The sequence below is a fragment of the Papio anubis genome, chromosome 20 (assembly GCF_008728515.1).
Source record: "Papio anubis isolate 15944 chromosome 20, Panubis1.0, whole genome shotgun sequence".
Classification (NCBI taxonomy): Eukaryota; Metazoa; Chordata; class Mammalia; order Primates; family Cercopithecidae; genus Papio; species Papio anubis.
This window is the reverse complement of record NC_044995.1, coordinates 35,042,575-35,062,218: the sequence shown is the minus strand read 5'-3', so window position 1 is coordinate 35,062,218 and position 19,644 is coordinate 35,042,575. Positions and strand designations below refer to the sequence as shown.

The window sequence follows — 19,644 nt, the reverse complement described above, 5'->3', positions numbered from 1 at the left end:
TAAAAAAGTGGAAGAGCTGCCTCGTTTAGATAGTAGTTGTTGTTGTTGTTGTTTAAGACATAGAGTCTCGGCTGGGCATGGTGGCTCACACTTGTAAATCCCAGCACTTTGGGAGGCCGAGGAGGGTGGATCACCTGAGGTCAGGAGTTCGAGACCAGCCTGGCCAACATGGTGAAACACCGTCTCTACTAAAAATATAAAAATTAGCCAGGCATGGTGGTGGGCGCCTGTAATCCCAGCTACTCAGGAGGCTGAGGCAGGAGAGTCGGTTCAACCCGATAGGCGGAGGTTGCAGTGAGCCAAGATCACACCACTGTGCTCCAGCCTGGGTAATAAAGCGAGACTCCATTTCAAAAAAATAAATAAAAAAAAAAACCAGCGTCTCGCCCTGTTGCTCAAGCCGTGTCTTAAGTAAATAAAATAAAAATAGAAGCAAACAACAAAAAAAAACCAAACCTGCCTCTCAAGGCTTTATCTCATGACCTGGAGGAACATTCAAATGCACTGACATGTCAAGGGAAGAATTAGATTTTACAACTGAATGAATAAGACAATCCAAACTTCATTAAGCTATATACAGTGTATATCTGTTTCCCTGGAAGAAAACACGATAGTTACTTACTCACTTGGGGGAAAGTTTTAAGAGAAACTTTTAAGAGAAAGTTTTAAGAGTTAAATGTCCCCCAGCCTTCTTCCCTATCGCCACTCCCTATCCCTGTGTGAACTGTTGCCTCAGCCTCGTAAGTTATCGTTTCTTTCAGCCTCAGCCCTTCTAACACTTCTGCAGGAATTCCCAGAGCCTCTGGTGGCCCTGACCCCACTCAGACACAGTGCTGAGTCATGCTTCTCTTTAGGGCAGAGGTCAGCAAACCTTTGCTTTGAAGGGCTGGATAGTAAAAATTCAGTCTGTACCTGAACTATTTCATTCTGCTCTTGTAGCAAAAGCAGCCACAGACAATAAGGAAATGAGTGGGCAAAGCTGTCTTCCAATAAAACTTTATTTATAAAAACAGGTGGTGTGCCCATCATACTATCCTTTACTCTTTTACTCACCTCATGAACGAACTCCTCTTCATCCTTCAGAACCCCTCTTTTTTTTTTTTTCAAGATGGAGTCTTACTCTGTCGCCCAGGCCAGAATGCAGTGGCACAATTACAGCTCGCTGCAACCTCCACCTCCCGGGTTCAAGTGATTCTCCTGCCTCAGCCTCCCAAGTAGCTGGGATTACAGGCGCCTGCCACTGCGCCCGGCTAATTTTTGTATTTTTAGTAGAGACAGGGTTTCACCGTGTTGGCCAGACTGGTCTTGAACTCCTGACCTCAAGCAATCCACCCATCTTGGCCTCCCAAAGTGCTGGGATTACAAGTGCGAGTGGCTGCGCCTGGACTCAGAACCCCTCTTAGATATTCCCACTCCCCTAATGTCTTCTCTTGTTCTTTAGGATAATCACTCCTACTGTGTGTCTTTTAACCATTGTGCTGGATTCACCTCTGCACTCACGTCTGTTTGCGTACCAGCCTCTCCTGCCTGTCTTTGGGCCCCATCTTCACACCCTCAGCCATTCTTGGTTGACTCATGCCGCATTTATGGCTCTTGCTCCAAGCCCCCAGGTGGGCTGGCACCAGCATTTCTTTTTCTTGCAACCTTCAGAAGCAAATGCATTTTTTAGGAATAAACTTGGCTGGGCACAGTCACTCATGCCTATAATCTCGGCACTCTAGGGGGCCTAGGCAGGTGGATTGTTTGAGCTTAGGAGTTCAAGGCCACCTGGCCAACATAATGAGGCTGTCTCTATTAAGGAAAGAAAAAAAAAAAAAGGTCGGGCACAGTGGCTCACGTCTGTAATCTCAGCACTTTGGGAGGCCGAGGAGGGCGGATCACCTGAGGTCAGGAGTTCGAGACCAGCCTGGCCAACATGGTAGAACCCTGTCTCTACTAAAAACACACAAAAAATTAGCTGAGCTTAGTGGCGGGTGCCTGTAATCCCAGCTACTTGGGAGGCTGAGACAGGAGAATCACTTGAACCCGGGAGGCGGAGGTTACAGTGAGCTGACATCATACCACTGCACTAGAGCCTGGGCAACAAACAGCGAATCTCCATCTCAAAAAAAAAAAAAAAAAAAGAAAGAAAGAAAAGCCAAGCCCAGACTTCATCACTACACAATATATGTATATAAGAAACCTGCACTTGTAGACTGGGCGTGGTGGCTCACCCCTCTAATCCCAGCACTTTGGGAGGTCGAGGTGGGCAGATCACCTGAGGTCAGGAGTTCGAGATCAGCCTGGCCAACATGGCAAAACCCCGTCTGCACTTTTATAAAAAAAGTAGCCGGGTGTGGTGGCACATGCCTATAGTCCCAGCTATTCAGGAGGCTGAGGCAGGAGAATTGCTTGAACCCAGGCAGCAGAGGTTGCAGTGAGCCGAGACTGCACCACTGCACTCCAGCCTAAGCGACAGAGTGAGACTCTTGTCTCAAAAACAAAAAAAAAGGAAAAGAAAAGAAATTGGTATTGGCAGACTGCTACTTACCACCCCCCTGGTGTGCTTCTGATGTCACTAGCTCTTCTATTCAAGCCGTCTCTCTGGCGGAGGATCCTTTCCGGGGAGTCCTATCGCATTGCGAGTCTCCTGTGGTCTTGGATAGCTGGCTCCTCAGTCTTTCCTTGTTGCCCGTGACCTTGGCAATCTTGGGAGCACCGACCATATTCCTGCAGGATGCCCCCTGCCTGGGCCTGCCTGATGTTCTTCTCCCCAGTAGACTGGAGTTGTGGCTTCAGAAGCAGCCGCCCTCTAAGCCATTTGCCTGAGTGCGTTTTTTGTGGCTCTCCCAGACTTTGTCTTCCTAGGTTGGGTTTCAAGGACCCTGGAGTTTTGGGAATCCCAAATTTCAGGACTGGTTCAGTCTTGCTCATCCCCACATGCCTCTCACTGTTACCGGTGTGTGGCCAAGGCTTGTGGGGCCGAGCCTTCATCTGCTTGGGGAGCTGCTGGGGAGGTTTATTCAGAGATGAGGTCAGGAAGGATGTGGGCTGGGAAGGGCATAGCAGAAAGAGGGTCATGGCTGTTAGGCTTCAAAGTTGAAAGGCTGCCTCTGGATGGGGTGGGATGGGGGCTGGGATGGAGCAAACTCAGGGGGAAGGGTCAGGTCTTGGGGGTTGTCTGATGATGTCACTTGTAAAAACCACTATCAAAATTTTTTTTTTTTAAGTGACAGAGTCTCTCTCTGTCACCCAGGCTGGAGCATGGCTGGTATAATCATGGCTCACTGCAGCCTCGATCTCCTGGGTTCAAGTGATCCTCCCACCTCAGCCTCCCGAGGAGCTGGGACCACAGTTGAGCACCACCATGTCTTTATTTTTTGTAGAGATGGGGTCTTCCTATGTTGCCCAGGCTAGTCTCAAACTCCTGGCCTCAAGCAATCCTCCCACCTTGGCCTCCCAAAGTTTTGGGATTATAAGCATGAGCCACTGCATGAGCCTGAGGTCATGTTGAAGGACAGACAGACCCTCACGGGATGCCGTGACTGGTTGCCTCTGGCTTTTTGGGTGAGCCTAGTCGGGTGGGGAACTCCAGCATTGGGTCAGGTGCTATCTGCCCAGGAGTGGGACTCCACATGCCCCTTAAACTTCCCCCCACCTCTCTGACTGTGCCTGGCTCTGACCTCCCTTCCAGCTCCAGGACACGCGCGCCCCGAGCCTGGGAGGCATGCTGAAGCCAGGCGGCCGGCAGGATGAGTGTGAAAGAGGCAGGCAGCTCGGGCCGCCGGGAGCAGGCGGCCTACCACCTGCACATCTACCCCCAGCTGTCCACCACGGAGAGCCAGGCCTCGTGCCGCGTGACCGCCACCAAGGACAGCACCACCTCGGACGTCATCAAGGACGCCATCGCCAGCCTGCGGCTGGACGGCACCAAATGCTACGTGCTGGTGGAAGTCAAAGAGTCGGGCGGCGAGGAATGGGTGCTGGATGCCAACGACTCGCCTGTGCACCGGGTGCTGCTGTGGCCCCGGCGGGCGCAGGACGAGCACCCGCAGGAGGATGGCTACTACTTCCTGCTGCAGGAGCGCAATGCAGACGGGACCATCAAGTACGTGCACATGCAGCTGGTGGCGCAGGCCACGGCCACCCGACGCCTAGTGGAGCGTGGCCTCCTGCCACGGCAGCAGGCGGACTTTGATGACCTGTGTAACCTCCCTGAGCTGACCGAGGGCAACCTCCTGAAGAACCTCAAGCACCGCTTCCTGCAACAAAAGATCTACACATATGCGGGGAGCATCCTGGTGGCTATCAACCCCTTTAAGTTCCTGCCCATCTACAACCCCAAGTACGTGAAGATGTATGAGAACCAGCAGCTGGGCAAGCTGGAGCCACACGTCTTCGCGCTGGCCGACGTGGCCTACTACACCATGCTCAGGAAGCGCGTGAACCAGTGCATCGTGATTTCGGGCGAGAGCGGCTCTGGCAAGACCCAGAGCACCAACTTCCTCATCCACTGCCTCACCGCCCTCAGCCAGAAGGGCTATGCCAGCGGCGTCGAGAGGACCATCCTGGGTGCTGGCCCCGTGCTGGAGGTGAGCGGGGAAGCTGGTTGGTCTGTGGGAGGGGGCCTTTGTTTGGAAAATGTGGGTTTTGAGCCAAGTGCGGTGGCTCACGTCTGTAATCCCAATACTTTGGGAGGCTGAGGTGGGAGGATTGCTTGAGCCCAGGAGTTCAAGATCAGTCTGGGCAACATAGCAAGACCTTCTCTCTACAAAAAAAATGATCAGCCAAGCAGGCATAGTAGTGCTCACCTCTAGTCCCAACTGCTCAGGAGGCTGAGGCAGGAGGATCACTTGAGCCCAGGAGTTTGAGGCTGCAGTGAGCTATGATCATGCCACTGCATTCCAGCCTGAATGACAGAGAGAGACTCCGTCTCAAAAAAGAAAAGAAAAGAAAGAAAGAAATTTCAGGCCAGGTGTGGTGGCTCATGTCTATAATCCCAGTGGTTTTTGGGAGCCTAAGGCAAGAGGATTGCTTGAGCCCAGGAGTTCAACATCAGCCTGGGCAACATAGCAAGGCCACCTCTCTACAAAAACAAAACAAAACAAAAACAAAGATTAGCCAAGTGCGGTGGCACACATTTGTTGTCCCAGCTATTAGAGAGGCTAAGGCGGGAGGATCAATTGAGCCCACAAGTTGGAGCTATGATCGCACCACTGCACTCCAGCCTGGGCAACAGAAAGAGACCCTGCCTCTAAAGAGAGAAAAAGTGGAGGTTTTCTGATAGTTGTTATTATTCAGGTACTGCGAGGCCAACTGGTCAGGATGCAACTGCCCTTGGAAAGAGAGTTTGTTACTCACAGTTCCCTAAAGAGGGTGCAATGCCATGGAAGGCCACAGAGGGAAGCACTGGAACGCGTCAGGAGACTGAGGGAGAGAGGGAAAAAGGGAGCGGAGAGAGGCAGGAACCTTTATTGTGATTTTCATGCATCGAAATGTGCTAGGCAGAGTAAGCTGGCTTAGGATTGGCTTGTTTGAATTATTTCAATGGGCTCTGGGGCATAAGGGCTGCCCCTTGTTGTTAGGTGCCAGGGCCTGGGGTGATGAGAGCAGGGGATAGTGGGCTGGAGTGTGAGAGCCCTACAGAGGAGGTGGCTGGGGTGTAGGCTCTGGACTAGTTGGTTTGCATATGGAAGGCAAGTCCCGAACCATCTCTAGGAATTGGCTAGAACCAATCTAGGAATTGGAAAGGGCCGTCTCTCTGGGGTCAGCCAGGCCCCAGATGTCAGAGCATCAAAAATACAGAAAATAAAAAGTCACTGGGTGTGGTGGCTCATGCCTGTAATCCCAGCACTTTGGGAGGCCGAGGTAGGTGGATCACCTGAGGTCAGGACTTTGAGACCAGCCTGGCCAACATGATGAAACCTTGTTTCTACTAAAAATATAAAAATTAGCCAGGCATAGTGGTGCGTGCCTGTAATCCCAGCTACTTGGGAGGCTGAGGCAGGAGAATCACTTGAACCCGGTAGGTGGAGGTTGCAGTTAACCAAGATTGCTTCACTGCACTCCAGCCTGGGTGACAGAGTGAAACTCTGTCTCAAAAAAAAAAACAAAAAAAGGTCACAGTTAATACACATTTGGCTTCCAGATCATGGCCGTTCCTTCTCAAGGTGCCTGAAAGAAAAGGCTGGTGCATTCAAACCAGTTTGAGGAGTGCTTCATAATGGGGCATTTCTAGGGGCACCGGCAGGGTGGAAGGAAGCCAGCAAGGCGTACGGCAGGCCTGGGGGTTAAGGGGATGGCGAGGCATTGTCACAGAGTGGGCAAGGGGAGGAGGCCACCTGGTTTCACTGTAGAGGCAGCAGAGAAGGGACCAACCCAGGCTCTCATGCCTCATGCCCTCTGCCCGCTGTTCATTGCCCTGATCAGCCAAACCCCACGGGAGCCCTCTGTGTGCTGCTGTGGGTGAGTCTTGTGGCCACAGGGCTGCAGAAGTGACCACACAGCACCCATCATTCCAAGGGTTTTAGGACAAGGTGCATCCACATGTCTCAGAACAACAGAACCATCGTCACCTGGTGAGGGCCAGGGGCAGCGTATGGCCTCAGGGGTCTGCACCTCTGGGTGTGGGGTCTGCCCTTTTTTCATTTTTATTTTTTATTTTTTGTGGAAATGGGGGTCTCACTCCGTTGCCCAGGCTGGTCTCGAACTCCTGGATGCCAGTGATCCTCCCACCTTGGCCTCCCAACATGCTGGGATTATAGGCGTGAGCCACCGCACCCAGCCCCGCTTTCTTAAAAAAAAAAAAAAAAAAAAAAAAAAACAGACTTTAGTTGTTTTACAGCAGTTTTAGGTTTATAGAAATACCGAGCAGATAGTGCAGAGAGTTCCCATGTACCCCTCCCACCCCCAGGTTCTCGCGTTATTTATATTTTGCATTAGCGTGATGTGTCCGTTGCAACTGATTCAAATCCACATTGATGCTGTTGTTGACTAACGGCCATAGTTTCCATTAGGGTTCTTGGTGTTGCAAGTTCTTTGAGTTTGGACAAAAGTATAATGATTGTATCCGCCGTTGGAGTGTCACAGAGTAGTGTCACTGCCCTAAAATTCCTCCATGCTCCTCCTGTTCATTCCTCCGTAATCTTTGGCAGCCACAGCTCTTCTGACTGCCTCCATAGTTCTGTTTTTTCCCGGCTGTCTGTAGTTGGAGTCCCAGTGTACAGGCTTTTCAGACTGGCTGCTTCCACTTCACAACGTGCGTTTGAGGTTCCTCCATGTTGGTCCGGCGCGTTGGCTTACGTAATCCCAGTGCATTGGGAGGCCGAGGCAGGAGGATCATTTGAGCCCAGGAGTTCCAGATCAGCCTAGGCAAATAACAAGACCCCGTCTCTACAAAAAAATAAATATATATACAAAAATTAGCCAGGTATGGTGCTGTGTGCCTGTGGTCCCACCTACTTGGGAGTCTGAGGCAGGAGAATCACCTGAGCCCAGAAGGTTGAGGCTGCAGTGAGCCAACGTCGGGCCACTACACTCCAGTCTAGGTGGCAGAGTGAGACCCTGTCCCCCTCCAAAAAAGGGGGAGGGGAGATTCCTCCATGTCTTTTTGTGGCTTGAGAGCTCATTTCTTATGCTGAATTGTAGCCCATTATATGAATATGTCGGTTTCTTCACACATAGGATCCTGAGAACCCCCTCAGTGGAGAGAGGGAGTTGGGGGCAGGGTCAGACCCCACCCTCCCTGGAGCCTTGACCTCTGGCCTCTTGTTAGTCCCCACAGACTGAGGGCTGCCATGCAGATTTCACTGAAATCACATCTAAGCAGTGCCTACGGAATGCATTTCAGTTCCTCTTCCTCTCTGAGGTCATCAGCAAGACATTAATTGGGGTCATACAACTTAGCCCTCGTCCGACATGTGTAGCCTATTTCTGTTTTCTCCTGTACAAGTAACACAGAGATTCATTGTCATTGTTCACATCAGCTTTCAATAAAACCGCTGAGCAATTTCACCATAGAATGTCCATTTTCTTTCTGTTCTATTTTGTTCTTTTCTTATCCTTTCCTTTTCCCTTTCCTTTCCTTTCCTTTTCTTTCCTTTCTTTTCCAGGTCTCTCTCCATTACCTAGGCTGGAGTACAGTGGCACAATCGTCACTCACCACAGCCTGGAACTTCTGAGCTCCAGCGATCCTCCCACCCGAGCCACCCAAGTAGCTGGGATTCCGGGTGTGCACCACCATGCCTGGATAATTTTTAAATTTTTTATAGAGACAGAGTCTTATTACATTGCCCAGGCTGGTCTCGAACTCCTTGTTTCCAGTGATCCTCCCACCTCAGCGATTTTTAATATGGTTTGTTTTGTATGCATTACATTATAAACCCAGACCACCCATTCATCGCTGTGTGAGCATTTGCTGTGTGGCAGACTGTGATACAGACACTGGGCTATGTGGTGGCCAAAGTCAACACAAAATTCTTCCCAGGTAGAACTCTGGGTGACGCAGGAACTGTAGAGGTTCTGAGCAGACGTGGATGCAACCCAGCTCTGGGGTCCCGAGGCCACCCTGGCGTCATCCCAGCTCTGAGACTCAGCCACAGTGAAACTGCCAGTGGCCCCAGTGTCCTCCTACCTGGTGGCCAGGGGGCTCGATGGCTCTCCAGGCCAAAACATCAGTGCCTGGCATCCACATCAGATATAAAACAGTGACCTTGAAAATTCAGCATGTATAGCTCACACCTGTAATCCCAGAGTCAGGACGCTGAGTCAGGAGGATTGCGTGAGCCTAGGAGTTCCAGACCAGCCTGGGTAACATTGCAAGACCCCATCTCTACCAAAAATTTTAAAAACTAGGCTGGGTGCAGTGGCTCATGCCTATAATCCCAGCACTTTGGGAGGCCGAGGCAGGTGGATCACCTGAGGTCAAGAGTTCGAGATCACCCTGGCAAACATGGTGAAACCCCGTCTCTACTGAAAATACAAAAATTAGCCGGGTGTGGTAGCAGGCACCTCTAATCCCAGCTACTCAGGAGGCTGAGGCAGGAGAATGGCTTGAACATGAGAGGCAGAGGTTGCAGCGAGCCAAGATCGCACCATTGTACTCCAGCCTGGGCAACAAGAGCAAAACTCCATCTCAAAATTAAAAATAAAAAATTATGGTCCCAGCTACTCAGGAGGTTGAAGTGGGAGGATTGCTTGAGCCCGGGAGTTCAAGACTGCAGTGAGCTATGATCACACCACTGCACTCCAGCCTGGGTGACAGAGCAAGACCCTGTCTCAAAAATATAAACAATAAAAATTTAGTAGGTGAATGAACGAGAGGGTAGATCCAACGTTTACCATGTCAGACATTTTGCCAAATGGGACCAGGCAGGTGGGTGAACACCTGAGCCCCACAGAAATGACACACCCAGCCCCAAGGTTTCAATGTGGAATGGCCAGGAGGCAGGATTGCCACCTAGGTCTCAGTTCAGGGTCCATGTCCTCCCCACCACGTTACTGCCTCCCCAGCTCCATCTCCCTAGGACCCTCCAGGGTGTGGATGAGTTTCCTGTTGCTTAGGTAACAAAGTGTTAGGGGCAAGGGAGTCTCCAACAACAGGGATGAAGGCTCTCATGGTCCTGGAGGCCAAGAGTCTGAAATCAAGGTGTCCACGGGGCCACGCTCCCTCCCGCCTCTGGAGGAGGATGCTTCAGGCCTCTTCCAGCTTCTCTGGCGGCTGCAGATGTGCCCTGGCCTGTGGCCACATCACGTCAGTCTCTGCCATCAGGGGTGTTCTTCCTGTGTGTCCGTGTCTTCACGTGGCTTTCTTACAACAAGGACACCACTTATGGGATGTAGGGCCCATCCTACTCTGGCATGACCTCATCCTACCTAATTGCATCTGCAAAGACCCTATTTCCAAATAAGGTCACATACAGTTTCCGGGGGTGAGGATGTGGATATAATTTTGGGGACAGGGAGCACAAGTCAGCCCACAGCATCCCCCGTAGAGTCCTAGAGTCCCACCTGGCCAGCTTCAGGTCCCACCTGGCCCCTGGCAAGTCCCACTTGGTGACATCTTATGCCTGGGTCCTCGAGGTCTGCCCCAGATCCGCAATCGTCTTGGGTACCGGTAATTCCTCCCCGGATGCCAGCAAAGCTCCCTCCAGCCTCCACGCCTGCACAGTCTCCAGTATGCCTTCGACAGCCATTAGTCACCCTCCGTGAGTCAGACCCCTGGTCCTGCCAGGCCGCCCTGCTTGGGGCCTCAGCAGTGGGGGCTGGCAAGGCCGGTTTTCTCCAGCGGTTCTAAGCTGCTCGAGGGTGGTGCCCACGCTGGCTTCCAAAACAGGCTTGAGCCAAATCCACGTCATGGCAATAAACGTGCTTCCTGGGGCGACTGTTTGCAAAGGGATATGATTGTCTTCACGGAGAGCTGGATTTCTCAACCTCGGCTCTGTTGACATTCAGGGCCGGATCGTTCTCTGGGGAAAGAGTCGTCCTGTGCATTGTAGGACATTGAACAGCATCCCTGGCCTCCACCCAACAGATGCCAGGAGCACTCCCCACCCCGCAGGTGTGACAACCAGAAGTGTCCCCAGACATTTCATTTGATTAGAGAGGTATTAACAAAATAGCTTCCAGGCACTGCTGATGTCCCCTGGGAATAGAACCACTGTCTTTTGAGTTCTTCCCATAAGACCCAATCACTGTTCATTGCAGCCACTGAGCTTTTAGAAATTACCCATGAGTTCCATCTGTTCTGTGCTAACTTAAGAGTCATTTTCTTTTTTTTCTTTTTTTAAGATAGAGTCTTGCTCTATCCCCCAGGCTGGAGTGCAGTGGCACAATCTCAGCTCACTGGAACCTCCGCCTCCTGGGTTTAAGTGATTCTCCTGCCTCAGCCTCCCGAGTAGCTGGGACTATGGGCGCCCACCACCATGCCCGGCTAATTTTTACATTTTTAGTAGAGACGGATTTCACCATGGTGGCCAAGGCTGATCTCGAACTCCTGACCTCAAGTAATCCGCCCTCCTTGGCCTCCCAAAGTGTTGGGATTACAGGCGTGAGCCACCATGCCTGGCCCCAAGAATCATTTTCCAATAAGAGGAATAATTAGCTAAATCATGCCTCAGGCCCACTGGGTATCAGGGTTTATGCTTCTTGATTTTCCTCCATCATATCTAAGCCCTCACGGCAGCTCTGCCCATTTTAAAGATGAGGAAACTGAGCCCCAGAGAGACACGTGGATGCATGAGTTTCCTGAGGTGTCTATACATTTTACGGGCTGGAAGTCCTCAAACAGCAGTGGTTGATTCTCTCTCAGTTCTGGAGGCCGGAAGTCGGAAATCAAGGTGTGGGCAGGGCTGGGTCCCTCTGGAGGCTCTGAGGGAGAGTCTGTCCCAGGCCTCTCTCCCAGGTTCTGGTGGCTTCAGTCGTCCTTGGAGCTCCTGGGCTTGTGGCCACATTGCTCTGCCCTCTCCCTCCGTCGTCACCTGGTCTTCTCCCCTGTGCGTGTCCAATCTCCCTTGTCTTTCTCTCATGGGATCACTTCATCTCAAAACGCGTATCTTCATGACGTGTGCAAAGACCCTGTTTCCAAATAAGGCCACAGTCACAGGTTCTAGGGGTCAGGACTTAGACATGTCTTTTTGGGAAGCCACAAGTCAACCCACTACAGGTGGATTCCCCAGGCCACACTGCAGACAGCCACAGCCTAACCCGGGGTTTCAACCCGGCCTGAGCCCTGGCCCCCCGTTCAGGCTGCCTCTCTGCTCTCCCCTCTCTCGCCCAGGCTGCAGAAAGCCGGAGATCAGCACAACTCGCAGTATCGATTGGGGATTTTTTTCTCAGCTCCCCAAAAGGAGAAGTTGAGCTGTTTTGAGGTTTGGGCGCACCTCCCCACCCCCACCCCCACCCCCAGCGAGGGTTGCAGCCTTGCTGTGCAATGCTGACCAAAAAACAGGAAGGGGGAGCACTGTGGAAAGCCGGTTCCAATCAGCTGATCTGTCCGCCACTGCAGTTAACTGTTGCCATCACCTTTCACCAAGTCTGGGGGCTGCAGAAGACATGGGTCTCCCCGTCCTCCATGTGGCCTCTAGCCTCCCAGTGCAGGCGCCCCTCGACAGCCCAGGGGCTGCGGATAGAGCAGCCCACGGCATCGGCCATGGGGGCTCGCCGCAAAGCACACCCAGAACACGCTCCTCTCCCTTCGCCCACAGCCTCAGATCTACCAGGCACTCGCCTCGGTGCCCTTCTGAGAGCAGGCTGAGTCCAAGGGGCCGAAGGCTGGGGTTCCCTTCATCCGTCCTGAACTGTAGCAAGTGCAGCTGGCGGCGTGCATGGAGTTTTCATTCTGAAAGCAGAAATAAAATAAGGATCCTTGCTTGTCAGGCTGTTGTCCCAAGGGTCCCCAGACTCCATGGAGCCCCTGTGGCCTGGCCCACAGTGGGACACGGTGACAGTGATGGGCTGCGGGCCACAGAGGGACGCCCCCAGCTGGTGGAGCCAAGCTCACCCGAAGTCGTGCCAATCCCAGGACATTCCAGTGAGGGACTGAGGAAGGGTCCTGAGCTAGCCACTGCCCTAGACCCCCCTCTTGGGGCAAAGGAACCTAGGACTCGTATCCACCTGGACCAGGTCCTGAGCTCCTCCTTAGGGTCCCCACAAACCCAGTCTCATGTTCCCCCCGACTCCCCAGCCCCTCCGCCATCAGCCAGGCCACTAGCTCTGTTCCCCCACCCACAGTCAGCACTGGGGCAGGTCACCCAGACCACAGTGTCATTATCCACCTCGACCTCCACCCTCAAGGACACCTGCCTGGGCCACGTCCTTTCCCCCGAGTCTGTCGGGCGAGACACAGATGGATGCCAGCCTCCACCCAGCGTTGGGGGCATCATCTCATACATCCTCGCCACATCCTGACGTGGACAGACTGACCCCTTCCACCTGACGTGAGGAAACTGAGGTACACGAACCACTCAGCAAGGGTGGCAGAAATAGAAAGTTCTGGAACCGGGCATATGCCAACTCTAATGCCTCTGAAGTTGAGGTTTCTGTTTAAGAGCTTATCGAGATATAATTTATTTATTTACTATTTATAAATAGATATATTTATACCTGCAGTTTATAAATATATAGATTAAATTATATCTGCAGTTTATAAGCCTGTAAATTAAATTACATCTGCAGCCTCAAATTCCTGGCCTCAAGTGATCCTCCCACCGCAGCCTCTCAAGCAGCTGGGACTACAGGGGCACGCCACCACACCTGGCTAATGTTTTTTATTTTTTTGTAGAGACTGGATTTTGTTATGTCAGCAAGGCTGGTCTCGAACTCCTGGCCTCAGGCAAAAGTGTGCAATTCAGTGGCATTTAGTACACTCGCAGTAGTATGCAACCATTGCCTCTATCCAGTTCCAGAATATTTCCATCCCCCCAAAAGGAGACCCCATCCCCATCAGCAGTCACTCCCCACTTCCCTCTCCCAGGCCCTGGCAACCACTAATCTGCTTCCCGTCTCTACGGATCTGCCTGTTGTGGACATTTCAGATCAATGGAATCTCTCACACTCTGTGGCCTTTTGTGTCTGGCTTCTCTCACTTGACATCATGTTCTTGAGATTCATCCACATCATAGCATGGATCAGTGCTTCCTTCCTTTTCATGACTGCATCATATTCCACAGCCTGGATGGATGATGGACTATGGTTTGTTTCTCTGCCCACCAGTTGTATCAGCATTTCATTCCTTTGTATGGCTGGCATGTGGTTGGGATTTTCCTGGACCCCTGCCCCATCCAGGCCAACCTCCCCCATCGGTGCTCCCCACAAGAACAATGTTGGGGAGTGGGAGGATTGTCACTCACACAGAGGATCTCCTGGAGACTGTCATGAGCCCTGGGAAGGAGGAGAGCAGTCCCGTCCAGCAGGCTGCTCCGGGCATGCTGATGGCTGGAGCCACTGAGGGACACCAGATGGGACCAGGAGCAGGGGTGGGAGGAACCGAGGCGGGGGCAGGTGTGCCCAGGCACAGCAGGGACGTCCATCTGCATGTCCTTTCCAGCCTGTTGAGAAGCCAGTGGCCAGAGGGAGGCTGGCTGCAGGGAGCATGGCGGACGGGCTGGCTGACCGGGACCCTGGACTCAGGCAGGAGCGTTTGCAAGTGCAACAGAGAGGGAGTCCTGGGAGCAACCCCAGCCTGAGGGATGTGCCAGATCTGAGGCTGACAGCCGAGGACAGACAGGTCCCAGGGGAGGAGGAGAGGGGGTCAGAAATGGCTGCAGGGGCACCGCCTGGAGGCCAGTCCTGGTGAATTTGGTTCGGAGTGCTTCATTCAAGCAGCTGATGGGGCAGCCAGGGCTGTGCACCAGCCACACAAAGAACCCCACAGCCCCAGCACTCATCAGGCCTCAGAGGCCATCCTGTTGCATGACCCAGTCAGAGAGGGGTTGGGGGCAGACAGCAAGCTGGGGCACCTCCCAGCCAGGCACTCACCTAACCCTTGGCTGTTAGCCATGCGGGGAGGTGAGTTTGGCAGAAGTAAGTGTTGAGAGGGGGCGTGTGGCTCCCCTTCTCATGGGGGGACATTTCAGGGATGAGATTCAGGGCATGGGCCACAGACCGGAGGAGGCTCAGGGTCAGGACGGGGCCAAGGCCTCAGAAGGCAGAAGTCACCCATGTTACGAGCAGCAAAGGGAAGCCAACGTTTATTTGAGGAAGAGCAATACCTGCAATCAGCGCCCGTCTGTCTGTCGAAGGGTCCAGGAGCCCCCAGTGGCTTGGGTTGTGTCTGTGTTACGTGAATGCAGAGGTATTTGAGGCTGAGGATGCCTGAGTCACTTCTCTGGGCTGAGGGAGAAGGAAGGTGGGCGCATCAGTGGGCAGCAGGGTGGGCAGGGAGCTTGGACTCAGGAGGGTCCGGGGCAGCAGCCTGGTGCACTTCAAAGGGAGATTGGAAGGCCCGTGTGTCCAGGGCCGGGTTGGGGGAGCAGGGCCAGGGTCACTGGGTGCCCGTCCTCCTCTCGGGTGGGTGCACTGCTGTGGTGGGGAAAGAGGAGGCAGAATTAGGGCTCTCAGGAGTCTCCACCCTCGCCCCACCAGCGGTCAAGACTCAGGCTAGCCCAGGCCATCCAAAAGGCTGAGCAGTGGAATGGTTATCCACACAAACATCCGGGTCACCCATCCACACAGGCAGGCATGTGTGGGAGACAGGGTGGTACAAGGACAGAAGGAGGAGGTACAACGTGGCCCTGACCACGAGCTACCGAAGGTCCCTGAGGGGGGTGAGGCAGGCACCCCGGGCACCACTGGAAGCAAGGATAGAATGAATCTCTGGCTGCCTCTCCTGTGTGGCCTCCCCGGGATGTTTGCACAAAGGTGGAGGGAAGCAGTTTTGGGGGGCCCTGGGTCTGCAGAGCAGCCCAGAGGAGGAAATAGGAGCTGGGGTCCGAATGCAGGGCAGGCAAGAGATGGGGCAGGGCAAACCCCACAGGCGACGAGAAAGCGGAATAAGCCATCATATAGGGTCAGTTTCAGACCTCACAATCAGAAACCCTCGGGGACAGAGGCCAGACTTCCTGGTCCAACCCAAGTTCCCAACCCCTGCCCTGTTGATATGTGGGCTGGATCATTCTGTTATGGCCAGGCCGTCCTGTGCATTGTGGGGGACTGAGCAGCATCCTGGTCCCTGCCCACTAGATACCCATAGCACCCCCGCCCCTAGTCCCGACAACCAGAAACGTCTCCAAATGTTGACAGGTGTTCCCTGAGGAGCAGAACCACCCCAGTTGAGAACTGCTGTTTTAGGTCAACTGGATGACAAGATAGATTTCATTGTAACAGATGTTTTCTGCCTAAATATTTTTAGATTCTTTTTTTCTTAGTAACATCGTGCCATTGGAGTTACACATCAACCCGACCATATTCGGCACCATTGTGGAGTGGCTGTTAGGGGTGGCGGGAAGCAGTTTCAGTCCGGCGTTCTCCCTCATCCCTGGTTGGGGGGGTGACTGGTATGCCTCCTCGTCTCTCACCCCCTGCCCACCCGGAGCCGGTCACTGCCCACCCACGGTCAGGCATGTCCTCGTGACACCAATGATGAAGCGGCCCTAGGTGTGTGAGGATCTGGCTTTCCAAGAGCTTGCTCTTCCAGGTGGACTGAGTGACGTCTTACAATGTTGTTTTTAAGACTTGCTCCCCATGCCAAAAACCGCAGTCCCTGATTTTAGGACTTGGCCTGCACTGAGGGTGACATGCTCCCTGCTGGGGTTTTTTGCGAAGGAATGTAATCAAAGAGGTTTGCCGGTTTTCTGATCCAGGCGAGTGCTGGTTTGTGCGCCCTGGATTCTGTGGTTCTCCCTGTCCTACTGGGGTGACTTCTTGAAACCTGTGCCAGGTGCTGGCTGTGGCTCAGGTCTCCCTCCTTTAAGCATCTCCCCAGCAGGAAACAAGTCAAGAACCACTGCCGGGAAACAGGATCAGCGGCCAGAGATTCCCCACTTTGGCAGAACCATGACACGTTTCGTTATCGCTTTTCGTTCCCCCAGCTGCTTTTCCGCTTTTTTTTGTTTGTTTGTTTCCTCTAATATGACACTTAGTCTTTTTAGTGTCTTTTCATCTTTTTTAACTTTAAAAAAAATTTTTTTAGGGACAGGGTCCGGCCCTGTCACCCAAACTGAGGTACAGTGGTGCAGTCATAGTTCACTGCAGCCTCAACCTCCTAGGCTCAAGTGAGCCTCCTGCCTCAGCCTCCCAATTAGCTGGGACTACAGCCACATGCCACCACGCCATCAAGGTTTCATTTCTTTTGGTATCTACCAGGGATTGGCAAACTACAGCCCATGAGTTAAATCTGCCAGTGCCTATCTCTACAAATAAAGTTTTATTGGTGCATAACCACGCCCATGCATTTACATATCATCCCTGGCATCTTTGGCACCATGAGTGCAGAGCCGAGTAATTGCACCTGAGACACTGCATGGCCCACAAAGCTGAAAATATTTACTACCTGGCCCTTTATAGGAATTTTTTCTCCTTGGTCCACCCCTAGTACATCTACCACTTTGTAGAATGTTCCAGAACCCCATAAAGGTGAACATTTCACAGATGTCTTTTTTTTTTTTTTTGAGATGGAGTCTTGCTTGGTCGCCCAGGCTGGAGTTCAGTGGTGTAATCTCGGCTCACTGCAACCTCCGCCTCCTAGGTTCAAGCAATTCTCCTGCTTCAGCCTCCTGAGTCGTTGGTATTACAGGTGCCCTCCACCACGCCTGGCTAATTTTTGTATTTTTAGTAGAGACAGGGTTTCACTGTGTTGGCCTGGCTGGTCTCAAACTCCTGACCTCAAGTGATCCACCCGCCTCAGCCCCCACAAAGTGCTGGAATTACAGGTGTGAGCCACCGCACCCAGCCCCCAGATATCTTCTGCTCAGCTCCCCCTTCCCAGATGTAATGAAACCAGCTTCCCATCCTAGATCCAGACAGCCCAGATCACCAACTGGAATCTCTGCATTTGTATCTGTGCCATAGACATACATATGTATTCATAAGCGTCCACTTCCCCACACAGAGTCATAAAGCAATTTGGGGAGTCAGGAAAGGAGGACACAGATAGAGATGTCCTACAGGGTTCGGCAGAGCTAACTCACTCCGTCTCTCTGCCCCACAGGCAGCTGGGAGTGGTTGTACAGCCCATGCATTTGGGACCTGGCTGAGGCTGGCAGGGGCTGTGCAGGGTTCCCTCCTTGCCTTGAACCCCCTTACAGGCTGAACACCAGCAGGCCCCATCTCTCGGAGGGTTTCCAGCTGCCTCCTGGGCTCTGAGATCGCATGTATCCTGCCTGCAGGGTGCACAACCTGCCAGGGACACGGTGGGAAGAGGATCATGGAACCCATGGGCCCAGAGTCACCGAGCAGGACCCTGTCATCCTCCTGGTCTCTCACACCAGCCCCCTTCCTCACTGTAGCTGAGACAGCCTGACCAGAGGTGCATGCCCAAGGCGACAAACCCCCCAGGAGGAAGCTGGCATCTGGGGTGTCAGAAGTGTGATTAGGAACCAGAGGGTGTACTGGAGCTTACAGTCGGGGGATAATTAAGCCAGAGGGCCACCTCTTTAAGGGAGAGTGAATTGCGGCATAAGGACAGGCGAACCGGAGTCGGGCGGCCGGGAACCAAGGCACTGGTCAGTGTGACCCGGCAGCATTCCCCGTTCCGGTGCCTTTTCCCAGCTCTGGAGACAAACCAGCAGGCCTGGGTGTTCCCCCCACAGAGCACAGAGAGCAGCGGGAGCTGTGAGGGGCAGCCTGGGTGGGAAAGAGGGAACGGAGGGAGGGCTACAGACCTCAGAGAGGCCTCTCCAAGCTGAAAAGTGGGGCACATCAGAGCCAAAGGTGTCTTTGGTGGGTATGGAGAGGGTGGGGGTGCCCTACAGCTGAGTGCTGAGGCCCCTGGCACCACCAGGGAGGGTGGAGGCTGCATTGACCCCCAGGCGGAAGGGGCACCCCACCCCCAAATCCCCAGGTACTCCCTCAGCCTCCTTTCTGTGCCCTGCCACATAAAACATTACAGCCCTGATGTTTAGAATGATCTAAGGCTATTTTAGACAAAAGGGGAAGTTATATTTTGGGGAATGCTGCATCTAAGAGAAGAGTAAAATTATGGGGTATATTTTAAGCGCCATAAAAAGGTCTCCTTGGAATTTGGAGAAAGTTGATTAAAAGCTAAAGCGTAAGGTCTGGGACACCCCTGCCGCAGCCCCGCCTTCCCTGAATGTTCTGGGAGTTTTACTGTTCCGGGGTTATGAAGACGGGGGACCCATCTGTCTTTCCGCCATGTGTGCCTCAACGTTTGGGGCGGGAGTGTGGGCAGGCATCAATCAGCCACAGGGCCTGGCCGCCGATTTGTTTCCTAGTGATTATCCAGGATAGATCCGATTTCTGCAGGCCCCGCCCTGGGCAGCTCAGTCCCCAATGTCACAGTGCAGTTGCCACCTATGGTTTCCTTCTGTGTGACTTGGCCACAGCAAGCCAGAACCAGCTCCTAAAACCAGCCCCCTCGAGACCCCCATTCCCGAAAGTGCCCAGAGGCCACTTGGCATCTTCTGCTCTGCTGCTGACCGGCCCTGTGACCCCGACACGTGGTTCCTCCTGGGTAAAGGAGAGAAAGGGATGACTTAGCAGTGATCAAACACCAGCACCCAACACCTTCCCTAGAGGGGGTTCTCTGTAAATCCCGGATGGTATCATCACTTCCTTTTTTTTTCTTTTTTTTTTTTTTTGAGACGGAGTCTGGCTCTGTCGCCCAGGCTGGAGTGCAGTGGCATTATCTCGGCTCACTGCAAGCTCCGCCTCCCGGGTTTACGCCATTCTCCTGCCTCAGCCTCCCGAGTAGCTGGGACTACAGGTGCCCGCCACCACGCCCAGCTAGTTTTTCATATTTTTTAGTAGAGACGGGGTTTCACCGTGTTAGCCAGGATGGTCTCGATCTCCTGACCTCGTGATCCGCCCGTCTCAGCCTCCCAAAGTGCTGGGATTACAGGCTTGAGCCACCGCGCCCAGCCCTGGTATCATCACTTCTTTAAGGAAGAGTGAATTACGGCCGCCTGTGCCTTTGTCAGTGTTATTACAGTGTTCTCGGCCCGGTGCGGTGGCTCACGCCTGTAATCCCAGCACTTTTGGAGGCCGAGGCAG

General features: G+C 53.1%; 1 protein-coding gene across 1 annotated transcript in view; it reads left to right on the top strand.

The window, feature by feature from the left end:
- MYO9B (myosin IXB) overlaps nucleotides 1–19,644 on the top strand; it is a 137,318-nt gene that overhangs the window by 21,105 nt on the left and 96,569 nt on the right. Inside the window, 1 exon segment of the mRNA XM_017952277.3 lies at nucleotides 3,674–4,571. Within this exon segment, the coding sequence (XP_017807766.3) occupies nucleotides 3,732–4,571 (840 nt within the window). The 5' untranslated portion in view covers nucleotides 3,674–3,731.